General features: G+C 49.0%; 1 protein-coding gene across 10 annotated transcripts in view; it reads right to left on the reverse strand.

Moving 5' to 3' along the window:
- Positions 1-13: 13 nt before the first annotated feature.
- The window catches only part of Strada (STE20 related adaptor alpha), a 30,883-nt gene continuing 18,390 nt past the window's right edge, over positions 14-12,506 (reverse strand). For all 10 annotated transcript variants that reach the window (XM_036195138.1, XM_036195136.1, XM_036195137.1 and 7 more), the window contains 9 exons: positions 10,361-10,463; positions 9,946-10,067; positions 9,147-9,255; positions 8,942-9,065; positions 5,916-6,087; positions 5,291-5,395; positions 1,401-1,642; positions 1,070-1,112; positions 14-803 (listed from right to left, as the gene is read on the reverse strand). In XM_036195138.1, coding sequence (XP_036051031.1) covers positions 651-803; positions 1,070-1,112; positions 1,401-1,642; positions 5,291-5,395; positions 5,916-6,087; positions 8,942-9,065; positions 9,147-9,255; positions 9,946-10,067; positions 10,361-10,463 — 1,173 coding nt within the window. In that variant the 3' untranslated portion in view covers positions 14-650. The remainder of the gene's footprint in view (positions 804-1,069; positions 1,113-1,400; positions 1,643-5,290; positions 5,396-5,915; positions 6,088-8,941; positions 9,066-9,146; positions 9,256-9,945; positions 10,068-10,360; positions 10,464-12,506) is intronic.

Here is a 12,506-nt window from a genome sequence, read left to right on the forward strand (position 1 = left end):
ACAGAAACATTGGTGTCATTCCCAACATAGTCTGAAATGTTTAATTTGTTCTGACAATGAAATTAACACACATAAAGACTTCCTCAAGCCCTCAGATGAGGCAAAGCATTTATGGCCCTTGGAGGAGGCGCCAAGGCAGCAGCTGGCAGGAGGCATTGGGTAGATTCTTGGGAAAGGAGTAACAGGTGAGCTAAGGTTTCAGGTGTCAGGGCCCAAGAGCTCGGTGGGGATGAGGATGGCCCAGCCTGGCCATAACTGACCTGGGACTTCAAGACAGAAACTGGGGAGGTGTCTAGGGTAGGGCATGGGCAGACTGCTTCCGACGTGTTCCCCGTTCAGCCCTCCAGTGTCTGGAGCAGAGAAACTGAGTGGGTTGGCTGCTAGGAGAGCAGGTGCAGGGAGAGGAAGTGAGGGTCCCTGGGTCTGAGTTAAGCAGTGTCTCTTCCTTCTAAGGAGGTCACCTGAGCTCACAGACAGGATGTCAGCTTTCCGGCCTCTCCAGGTCCCTGGTGACTGGGACTCCCTGTGGCTTTTGAGACAGTGAAGTCTCTTGCAGAATGTCCTTTCAAGCAGCCAGCAGCCAGCTCTGCCCCAAGAGGTAGGTGCTGGCCCTCGGGCTCGCCCCCCCCTGAAGGGCGCAGGCTAACCGGTCAGAACTCCCAGTCATCCAGCTGCAGCTCCTCCAGGGTTGTCCCCAGGCCGAAGACCCCACTGTGGTCCTGAGACTGACCACCCTCAAAGTTGGTGATGGGGGTGACAGGGCGAAGCAACTCGGGCAACGCCTCTGAGGCACGTCGCTTGATCTGAGGGAGAGAGACAAGTTGGACGGTGGACCGTACAACTCAGGACACCACAGACCTGCAGTTTACAGGCCATGGTTCCTGCCCTGTGGTGTCCAGGATCCAGAAAGGAAAGGCAGGAGAGTGCCTCTTAGGGCTTCAGAAACAGGGTCATTCCTCTAGTTCAAAGAGGCAGAGGAAGAACGCCCACCCCACGCTAAGGGGCCAGGGTAGCGAGAAGCACAGATGAATAGCAGCAGCAGATTGGGAACCAGGGGGTGCTCCCGTACCTGCTTGAAGAAGGAGTGGTCCAGGAGGGCGCTGGCATTTGGCCTGGAGAGAAAGGGGAAGACCCATGTGACCCCTGGGCTCAGCTGTTCAATCTGACATTTGTCCTCTCCTCCGAGACCCTCTAGCTCTTCCCTCGGCTCTCCCAACAGCTAACAGCCAAAGCCACCCAGGCTAGCTTCTTAACAGAAAGCAGACTCTTCTTGCTGTGGGGCCACACATTCCTCTGGAATCCAGGTCTCTGCTTAAGAGCCAGCCAGCCCCTCTTCTGGCTGTAGTTCCCAAGCTCCCTCTGCCCCCTGAAGCCCAGCTGATGGCCGGCAGGGTGGGTACCTTGCGTCGGGGCTGCGCTGTAGGCACTGCTCCACAAAATGGTGGAAGTGGGGTGAGAAGGTCCGGTGGTAGGGGTGGGAGGGTGAGTCACCATTGGAAGGCCGGAGGCTACCAGTGGCCAGGCTGTCATTCAGGGAAGGGGTGACAATGGAACGTGAGGGACTCATGGTCAGCTCCTCGGCAGGGATGGTGCTGGTGTCCAACAGGCAGGGCACTGTGCCATTCAGTTTCTCTAGCAGCATCTGGAAAAGACAGACAGGTCTGGGTTGCAGGGCCCCGGACAGCCAAGAGTCTCCTCACAAATACCGTCACTCCCTTGAACAAATGGGACCTCTGGGAAAGAAGATGAAGGTCGGGAGCTGGCTAGGGTCATGTCAATTTGACACTAACTAGAGTCACCTGAAAGAAGGGAGCCCCATGAGAAATGCCTCCACATAAATGGGATGTAGGCAAGCCTGTAGGGCATTTTCTCCCTATGTTTTGTTTGTTTGTTGAGACAGGGTTTTTCTGTGTAGCTCTGGCTGTCCTGGAACTCGTTCTGTAGATCAGGCTGGCCTAAAAATCACAGAGATCCGCCTGCCTCTGCCTCCTAAGTGCTAGCATTAAAGGGGTGCCACCACAGACCAGTGGGCATTTTCTTAATTAGTGTCTGATGGGGGAGGGTCCAGCCCTTGGTGCCACCCTTTGGCAAGTGGTCCTGGGTTCTATAAGAAAGCAGGCTGAGCAAGCCATGAGGAGAAAGACAGTAAGCAGCACCCTCCATGCCTCTGCTTCAGTTCCTGCCTCCTGGTTCCTGCCTGCTATCCCTCAGTGATGAGCTGTTTGCTGGAAGTGAGCAAAGTAACCTTTTCCTCCTTGACTTACTGTGGTCATGGTGTTTCACCACAGCAGTGAAACCCTAAGACGTCACGGACACCTGGCTCTTGCAAAGGAACACTGGCCACTGCTGGCAGTGAGGGCAGAATGGGGGAGGGGGGGCTCCAAGTGCCCTTCACTAGGGCTGGGCTGAAGAGCCGGCCTCCTTTCTCTCGCGTAGCCCTCTCTCTAGGCTAGGGGTGGAACGACATCACTCTCTGTGAAGCCCAGATGGGTCCAGTGGAGCCCACACTGTGGCATCTGAAGCACAGCACCCTGGGTGGATGGGCATGCTGCACCAGGGGCAGACCCAACTTGGGAGCCTGTTTCAAAGCTTTCAAATTTGACATATGCAAAACTTGCCACACCTTGAAGACAGCTGTCTTTGTAAGTGACCTCAGGAACCTCCTGAGCAATCCAAACAGAACAAGATGTCTCTGGGACTGTGCTAATGTGGGAGCCTCTAACCAGGTGACTATTTAAGTTAGCTTTAAAATTCAGTCCCTCCATCCCAGCAACCACATTTTAAGTGATCAACATAACAAGTGGCTAATGGATCCTTTACTGTGGACCGTGGGGGGCAGACTCTTTCATTATGGCAGCAAGTTTTCTTGGACAATGCTGCTTCTGAATTAGGTTAGTGGTTCACACTAACTAGGTTTACACTAACTAGCTCAAACTAACAAGGTCCACACTAACCATCTTCCTCCTTCCTGAGCATCTCCTGTTACTCAATTTTATTTTTTTATTTTTGGAGCTGAGGATCGAACCCAGGGCCTTGCACTTGCTAGGCAAGCGCTCTACCACTGAGCTAAATCCCCAACCCTCAATTATTTTTTTACACATTTCTTATATGTGTAAAGATATGTTACCTCGGCTCCATCCTAATTATTCTATCAGAGCTTCTTAAGCTAGGAACTAGAATGGACAGATCTGAGTCACCTTTCAGATAGATGGACAGCTAGTCTGTTGTTATCACCCCTATGCTTCTATATTCAGCACTTCCCCATTCTTTGGGACATGAAGCAAAGGCCCCAGGGATCATACATGGGATGCTCTTGCTTCCTCCTCCAGCCTCCTCAACCAGCAGCCCCGGAATGTCTGGACCCAGCCATTTACACTTCTTTGTCATGCCCCAGATCTGGCTGGAGACTGAATTCAGGACTCTGCATATCCTAGGCAAGCACTCGACTGTTGTGGAATATTATTTTAACTCTGTAAAGATGTGTTACATTTGTTAATGTTGCAGAGTATTACTTTAACTGTATGAAGGTGTGTTACATTTGTTTATGCTGCATTTTTAATTATGTAAAGATATGTTGCTGTTTCACCCTGCCTAAGATACCTGATTGGTCTAATAAAGAGCTGAACAGCCAATAGCTAGGCAGAGAAAGAATGAGAGAGGCTGGCAGGCAGAGAGAATAAGCAGGAGGAGAAATCTAGGCAAAGGAGGAGCAGATGAAGAGAAGGAAGGAGAAAATGAAGGGGACGCCCCGACCAGCCACACAGAAAGGTAAAAAGTCCTGAGGCAGCTGTAGGTAAACAGAAACAGATTAAAATAAGAGCTATGATAAAGCCAAGCATTCATAACTAATAAGATGTCTCTGTGTCATAATTTGGGAGCTGGTTGGTGGCCCAAAAGAAACGGTCTGGTAAATCCACCACTGACTATACTTCCCCACTCTTTATATGGTCAACTGCTATTAGTTTTTAAGGCTAGACCAGGGGCTGGACAGATGGCTCAGTGGTTAAGGAAGCTTGCTGCTCTTACAGAGAACTTGAGTTTGGTTCCTAGCACCATGTTGGGTGGCTTTCAACTGTCTGACTCCAGTTCCAGGAGCTCCAACGCCCTCTTCTGAGCTCCTTAGGCAACTGCACACATGTAATGTGTGTGTGTATATGTGTGTACACACAAATAAAATCTTTTAAGTCTTAGACAAAGTATTATTGCCCCCTAGAAGTTCCTTTGGTCTCTGCTCAGGGTAGCTTACTAAGCCATTCTCTAGCTTCAACCTGTGACCTCAAGGTGAGCAGTGTGTGAGCCTAAGGGAGGAGGCCTGCTCAGAGTTTCTTGTCTCCTCCTGGTTCTAGAACTTGCTGCAGGCACCTGAGATTCAGGTAACACTTGTCCAGACAATCCCAACTCCACTTCCTGGGTGTGTCAGGGCCTGCACAAGTTCTTCTCTGGGTCTGTCTGTCCAAGACTGGCCTGAGTGGTGGCCAAAAGGCAGGCATGTGCAGGGGTCTGAGGAGAAGCTGAATTACAGAATGCAGGACCTAAAAGTGTGTGCCAGAATACAGTGGCACACAACTCAGAGATGCTTGAGAATTTGAAATTGGATACTGATCTAGTTGTACTTATCAAGGAAGGAAGACAGGATGTATCTGATGAATTTTTTTTTGTTTGTTTGGTTTTGGTTTTGGTCTTTCGAGACAGGGTCTCTCTGTAGCTTTGTGCCTTTCCTGGATCTCGCTCTGTAGGCCAGGCTGGCCTCAAACTCACAGAGATCCACCTGCCTCTGCCTCCCGAGTGCTGAGATTACAGGCGTGTGCCACCACCGCCCGGCATCTGATGAGTTTTTAAGGATAGAGCAGCTTAGCTAGGCATGGTGGTACATACCTATAATCGCAAAACTTGGGGGCTGAGGCAGAAGGATTGCTCTAAGTTTGATATTACCCTGAACTACAGAAGAGGTTACTCCACAAAATAAACTAAAGCCTAACAAAACAGTCAGTGCTGCTCCCAGTTTGCACAGCCGTGCCGTATTGTGTGCTTCATTGCCTCTCTCTGCACTGCTCTACTTGCCCCACCCCAGGGGCTGGGCTCCATGACCACAACATTTGTCACCAGAGAAGGGAACAAAGAATTGCTCAAGCACCCCTCCACTGAGCGGGTGGGAAAGTTCTCGAAGAAAAAAGACCGACTGTCTATCGTGTCAGTAACCACAGTCAGTGTCCCAGCATGGCAGGGAGCAGCAGACATTTGTAGAAGGCAGGCAGGTGAGAAGAAAGGGAACACTGGACTGCAGGCTCACCTGAGTGGCAGGCATATCCTTGAAGGGGACATGGCCATTGGCTAGTTCACACGCTGTGATCCCCACACTGTAGATATCAGACTTGGCATCATAACCCTGAAGATTCTAAGTCAGAAGAAAAAAGCCACCGATTACTCCATTTACAGCCCTGGTCTTTCTTTAAATAAGAAGGTACAAAAACTGGAGAGGTAATGAATGCCCGGCCCAGTCAGGACCAGATGCTGAGCATGCTCCTCACCTTCCACTATGGGTAACTGCTCTGTGAGGAGAGCAGATGTTTGCTGCTGCTATGAAATGAGCAAGCTCACTGGGATGGGTGTGCCTGCTTGGCACAGGAATCTAGAGCACCAAGTATTTCCACAATGTTCTCTATCCACAGGGTGGGAAGTGTCCCTGAGGCAGACACTAGTGTCAAGTTGGGGACCCCACAAATCCACAGCTGGCAGGCAGTGCTTGTGATGAGTGGTGCTAAGGAACTCTAACAAGGACTAACAAGGACTCTTCCCTCCAGAACCTCTTAATATACCAGGAACAGGGAGAAGCCCCATCCCAGCAAATTCTCATGCTTCCTTGTAAAATTATGAGTGGTGGGAGGAAGGGGCTCCTGGGGCCCAAGGACACAGACCTGCTGGAGGACTTCTGGGCTGAGCCACGGCAGAACCTTGACACTGTATTTTGGAAAATCGTGGACTGCACGCTGCCGCTGCCCATGGCTGATCATGCTGAGGTTGCTTCGTAGACCAGACAGGTAGACCTTCCCATCCGTGGAAATCAGAATGTGGCTGGCCTTGACACTCCTGCGGGGAGATGAAGACAGTGTCATGGGCATGCCCTGATGCTACAAATCTTCAGTATTCAAATATTAGACCTGGTCAGCTCTCTCCCATGTGTATATCACATACATATAAAAGCATCTCATACATACATAAATGAACATTTTCAAACACATCTGAAAACAAGAAAATAACATGGCCCCATTCATCTACCATTAGATTTTTTTGTGTGTGTGCAGGGTTTTGAGACAGTATAACCATGACTATCCTGAAACCTACTCTGTAGACCAGGCTGGCCTTGAACCCATAGAGATTCACCTGCCTCTGCCTCCAGAGTGATGGGATTAAAGGCACATGCCACCACACCCAGTTATTTGATTTAAAAAAGAAAAAAAAAAGGTTTATGTGCACATGTTTGTGGGTATGTGCACATGAGTGCCATACCCAAGAAGGTTAGAAGACAGTGCCAGATCCCCTGGAGCTAGAGTTACAGGCAGTAGCAAGCTACCCAATGTAGATGCTGGGGAACCAAACTCAAGACTCTGCAAAAGAAGTCAACTTTCTTAACCACTGAACTGTCTCTCCAGCTTAAAGATGTTTCCTTTTAGTTATGGGGATGGGGTGGGTTTGTGCTTGTGCTACAGGAGCCCAAGCGGTCAGATCTCTCTCGGAGCTAAAATTACAAACAACTGTCAACAACCCAATGTGGGTGCTGGGTCTTCTGCAAGAGCAGTGTGTGCTCTTAACTGCTAAGTCACTATCCCCCATGTTATCATTATATTTTAAAACTTACTATGTCCCTACTATCAAAGTGCCCTCTAGATCTTTATCTCTTTTGTTTGTTTGTTTGTTTTTCGAGACAGGGTTTCTCTGTGTAGCTTTGCGCCTTTCCTGGAACTCGCTCTGTAGCCCAGGCTGGCCTCAAACTCACAGAGATCCGCCTGACTCTGCCTCCCGAGTGCTGGGATCAAAGGCATGCACCACCAGCGCCCGGCTGCTTTGTATTTTTACACCCACAGATTAGTGCAGCTCTCAACCCTCATCAGAGAAGTTTCTTTGTGCCATGGACGATGACTAATGCAGGAAATCACAACCGGTCACAGTGCAGTTACTAAGTGTCTACAGAGTGGTCAGTCTCAAGCAGGACATCTCTTCCCATCAAGGCGCAAGGGCCATTGCAAAGAAGAGGGATAGGAAGACTTAAGAGCTAGAGGTAGGAAGACCTGACCAGTGTCTTCTGGACATGACCCAACCACCGCATTCATGAACTCACGAAACTGGCTATCTGAGTAGGACCCCAAGAAGACCAAGCCAGTCCGCATTCTAGCATGGAGGGGAGAGGAGTTCACGAGCCTCCACCCCTAACTGACAGGTCAATGGCTTCTGGGGTAGGGAGAGTCAGTTTTATTTAATGTCAACCATGTTCCAGCAGATGGTCCCAGGCAGCCTGGAACTCATTATGTAGTCTAGGCTGGCCCCAGAGTCTTTCTTTCTTTTTTCTTTTTTCGAGTCAGAGTTTCTCTGTGTAGTTTTGGTGCCTGTCCTAGATCTTGCTCTGTAGCCCAGGCTGGCCTTGAACTCAGAGAACTGCCTGCCTCTGCCTCTTGAGTGCTGAGACTAGTGTGCACCACCACTGCACGGCTGGCCCCAGAGTCTTCCTCTCTTACAGGCATGCACCACCATACCAGGTAGACTAATGATTTTTATTTGTTTGCTTTTGAGACAAGGTCTCTCTGTGTAGCCATGGCTGTCCTGGAACATACAGAGATCTGCCATGCATGCTCCAGCCTGGCTTCTACTAACACTTTTACTTTTTGTTCTTGGACATTCTTGGGAAGTTCATGTGTGTGCTTTAAATCTCCTAATCGCTTTCTGTGAAGCAATTCATCCCTTTCACTCGGCGCTGACGTCAAAGACTAATCCTTGTTGCTGGTTACACACCCCGGATTCTCACTTCTGATTGGCCACTCTAGCCTAGGGACCTAACATTTCCCATTCTCCAGGGAGAGACACTCAAGATGCTTCTACTCAGTGCATGCTAATTAACAAACGTCAGCATGCAGCAGATGTCAGCATGCAGGTCCACTAATGGTACACAGCCAGAGCTGATGACGAGCCTGCATCCATGCCACTGACTGCCTGGCTACACTGGGTTCCAGCTTCCTAACCTAGCCAGTCACTCACACAATCTGACAATATGTCTTCATTTGCGGTTTTATGATTGCTAGGGCTGAGTGTATATCCCTGGGACTGCTGGGGTCTGCTCTGCTCTAACTATCCTGCTGATCTTCTGGCCTCCACCTGTTTTGCATGATCTTCTTGTCGCTCACGTATGTTTAGACAAAGCTAACATCTGTCACTCTGGTACATATTATTACTTTGTTCACAGTGTCATTTATGAGACAGCAACCTTTAAAGCTGATGTAATCAAATTTATCATTTTCTTGCTTTGTGCTTTTAAATGTCTAGTCCTTGTGTATCTAGGTCCTAAAACTATTCCCTCACACTACCTTCTACATAGGTCTGCAGTTTGGGGCTTGTGAGATGGCTCAGTGGGTAAAGGCACTTTCTGCCAAGACTCACAACCTCAGTTTGATCCCTGAAATCAATGAAATGGAAGGAGGGCTCCAGTCCCGTTATCTTCCCCACTATGAGCTGATTTTCTTGACACCAACCACTAAGCAATCTGTCTTTGCCCGGCCATGGGTCTGCTCTGAGGCACATAGGAGTAAGGCAGGGGTCAGGGGTCAGAGGTCAGTGGACCACAGTAGATGTTCCTCTCACACAATAAAGATCAAGTGACTTCAGCACTGACAGGCTAATGACTCGATTCGGGATTCCAGCTTCACTAGCAAGGGTAAAGCAGCTTGGAACACACCTGTGCACATAGCCCATGTGGTGGATGTAGTCCAAGGCCTTCAGCGCCCCCTGCAGAATGTATGCAATCGCCAGCTCATTCATGCCATCCATGAAGTGTGTGCCAATGAGATCCTTTGCAGAACCTGAAAAGGACACCAAGGGTAACAAGAGAAAGAAACCAGCACAGAAGGGACCGCCAAGTGACTAGAGACCTTCCCACTCACCATATGCCATGAATGATGTGACGACCCACAGCTCGTTGTCTGCGATGAAGGTGGCTCGATATGGCACTATATTGGGATGGCTGAAGAGTTTAGAGACGTGAAGCTCCCCCTGAAAACAACGGCAAAGCTGAGGTCAGGATCACGAATGGCATCCAACATGAGGATGGCGGTGTCAGAGTGTGGAGACCTCATGCCTTCTGGATGCTCTCCTCAGAGTCCTTCCAGTGGAGGAAAGCCACTGATTTGCCCACTCAGGCCTTTGGGTGGCCCTGCCAGCCACCAGTACCCAAGAGCCTCCAAAAGCAACCCTTTGCCACGCAGGGTCACTGCTGTCGCAGTGAGAGTCAACCACCTCTGGTGACAAAAGGAAGATAGTGCTGAAGACTTGGAAGTGAGTCACTTAGCTCCATCCCAAAGGCCAAGCATACACTCCTTTTAAGCCAAGAGCACAATCCCAGCTCAGGTGCTGAGGTAGGAGGACTGTAAATTTGAGGCCAGGCTAGGTAACAGCGAGATGCTATCTAAAACAAAAAATATTTTCCCACTATACATCAAAATATGAGTTGACCAAACTAATAGACATGGTAAGTGTAGAGTACAAGGAGACATTTCCTATCACCTTGATTGGGGACCCCTGCCAGCCTAATGGGCATTATCAAATACGTGAGATTCTTCACTGATGCCTCATCACTTCTGAACACATGGCCCACCTTAGTGTCCTGAAGAAGTGTGTAGAGGAATGAGACGATATTACTACATAGCCAGGAGCCCACCCTCCAGGGTCATACCCACACTTTACCTGCAAGAACGTCACCATCTCATTGGAACAAGCTTCCAGGTTGATCCTGCGCACTGTCACATATTCCCCTGTTGGTTTGTACCTGGCTAAATTCACTGTCATTAAGTCCTCAAATCCTTTGCCTGAAAGAAAAGAGCAATGGCTTAAACAAAAACTTAACTACTCTAAAGAAAAGGACTCAATTTCAGTAGAAGATTCTAGTTAGAATGTTCAATACTGCTACTTTCAGATCTGACATGTCTTCATTTTCCCAACAGTCCTTCTCAGCCAATCATCGTAGTGGACTATGGCCTCCTAGAAATGATTTCTTCTCATACTTGGCACAAGAAACCCACAGAAGCCCACTGTCACCATGAATCCTCGAAGCTAGCTGAGGAGGCTGTAGCGGGAAGGTGGGCACACCCCTGGGAATTACCTATGATGGTGAGCAGCTCGTAACACCCGCCCTCTGGCAGAAAGCTACTCATGATCTCCGGTTTAGAGAAGGATGCTATGGACTCTGAGCTTGCCTCATTGGCCTGAAGACAAAGAAAAAGAGGTTAACTGAGAAAATGGGGTGGGGGCAGAGGTGGTAGGAGATGCATGAGGAGACTCACTTCCACAGCATCCACAGCAATCCTGGCTGTGGCAAAGGAAGAGTGCTGGCCCTACCTGACGAGGAACACAACACACGGTGTTCAGTCAGCACTCTGCAGACCAAGTGTGCAATCCATGAACAAGGACAACTGTCCCGGTCAAGTGTTACTTTTTCCAATGACTGACTGCTAAAGTCTATCAAGTTCTTGGCTGGGAAAAGATCTATGAAGAAAGATATGAGCCGGGCAGTGGTGGTGCATGCCTTTAATCCCAGCACTGGGGAGACAGAGGCAGGAGGATCTCTGTGAGTTCAAGGCCAGCCTGGGCTACAGATCGAGATCCAGGAAAGGCACAAAGCTACACAGAGAAACCCTGTCTTTGGAAAAAAAAAAAAAAAGCCAGGGGTGGAGAAATACAGGGTTTTCCGTTTTCTGCTTCATTGCGCTCCAATTTTTAAGGTGCAACTGCAAGATTCTAAATGGTCTGACCTGCAATCTTGTTCTAGAGCAGTGGTTCTCAACTTGTAGGTCAAAACCCATTTTGGGGTCATATGTCTTGCATATTGGATATTTGCTTCACAATTCATAACGGTATCAAAATTACAGTTACAGAGTAGCAATGAAAATAATTTTATGGTTGGGGATCACCATGACATGAGGAACTGTATTAAAAAGGTCACACGCAGCATCAGGAAGGTTAAGAACTACTGCTATAGAGGAACATTGCTAGAGGAGCCCCGTTCCTTTAGCAAACCAAGAGTCCAGGCTAGTCATTCCTGATGTTCCCAAGAGATGGGAGAGTAACTGACTCCCTGAGTTACAGGCCCAGAGTCTGTATGCTCAGCCTCCTGGGTCCCTGCCTCCTCAGGCTGGGGATGAATGGGGATACCAGTTATTGAGGAGGTGGACACCTCTAGCCTTTGAGTCCTGAAGAAAGGTGGCTAGCACTGCTGAATGTGGGAAGCAAAACCGCTTTCACAGGCCTGCTTTCCTTCTAGGCCCTAATGCATTCGTATGACTTGGGGAGAGGATTTATCTCCATAAACCTTTCAGGTGCATCTAGCTGGAATGGAGAAATCTGAGGCCAGCTTCCTGTGCTGTATACCAGTCATAATCCTGGCCTCAAGTACTCAGGAAGTGGAGGCAGGAGGATCAGGAGGTCCAGGACAGCCTTGGCTGCAGGAAACCCTGTCCCAAAAAGCCAAACAAAATAAAACAAACCTGGCCTTGAATCAGAAGAAATTGTTGTAAACGCACAAATGGCTCTTGATTCAGCACTAACAATAAAAGGTGAGAATGTTGTGACCTGGACAATCATCAAGACTGTGGCTGCAGCGATGCCACAAAAACACAGTGCTTGGCATCCTATTTAAATACACTCTTCAGAGCCCATTTACACTATCTGATCTTCCTTCCCCACACTAGATGAAGAGGTGGGGCAGATACTTTAAACAAGGTCTTTGTAGAACAGGCTGGCCTTGAACTTAGAGGTCTGCCTGCCTTTGAACTTGAGTGTGTGTGTGGGGGGGGACACGACACCATGAGCACCTCTGGCTCTCTGGAACTCACGATCTTGCCCAAGCTGGCCTGGAATACACGGCAATCCTCTTGCCTCTGCCTCCCAAGTGCTGAGATTACAGGAGTATACCCCACTAATGCTCTTTCAATAACAAAAATGAGGCCCAGGAGGGAAATGATTTGCTAAAAATGAGAAAGTGATCATGTGACATAGACAAGATCCAGGCCCTGCCAGGGAAAGTGTCCTGTCGATTGATGGTTTGAGTACATCTGGTTTAAAACAGTAATGCCATCTCCATTAAAAGGCCAAGTGGCTCTGCCTTATCACTCACTCTTAACACCACTTTAAGAGTGACACTAAGCTGGGCATAGTGGTACACACCTTTGATGCCAGCACTGGGGAGGCAGAGAGAGCTCTGTGAGCTTGAGGCCAGCCTGGTCTACATAATGAGTGCCAGGACAGCCAGA

The sequence above is a fragment of the Onychomys torridus genome, chromosome 8 (assembly GCF_903995425.1).
Source record: "Onychomys torridus chromosome 8, mOncTor1.1, whole genome shotgun sequence".
Lineage (NCBI taxonomy): Eukaryota > Metazoa > Chordata > Mammalia > Rodentia > Cricetidae > Onychomys > Onychomys torridus.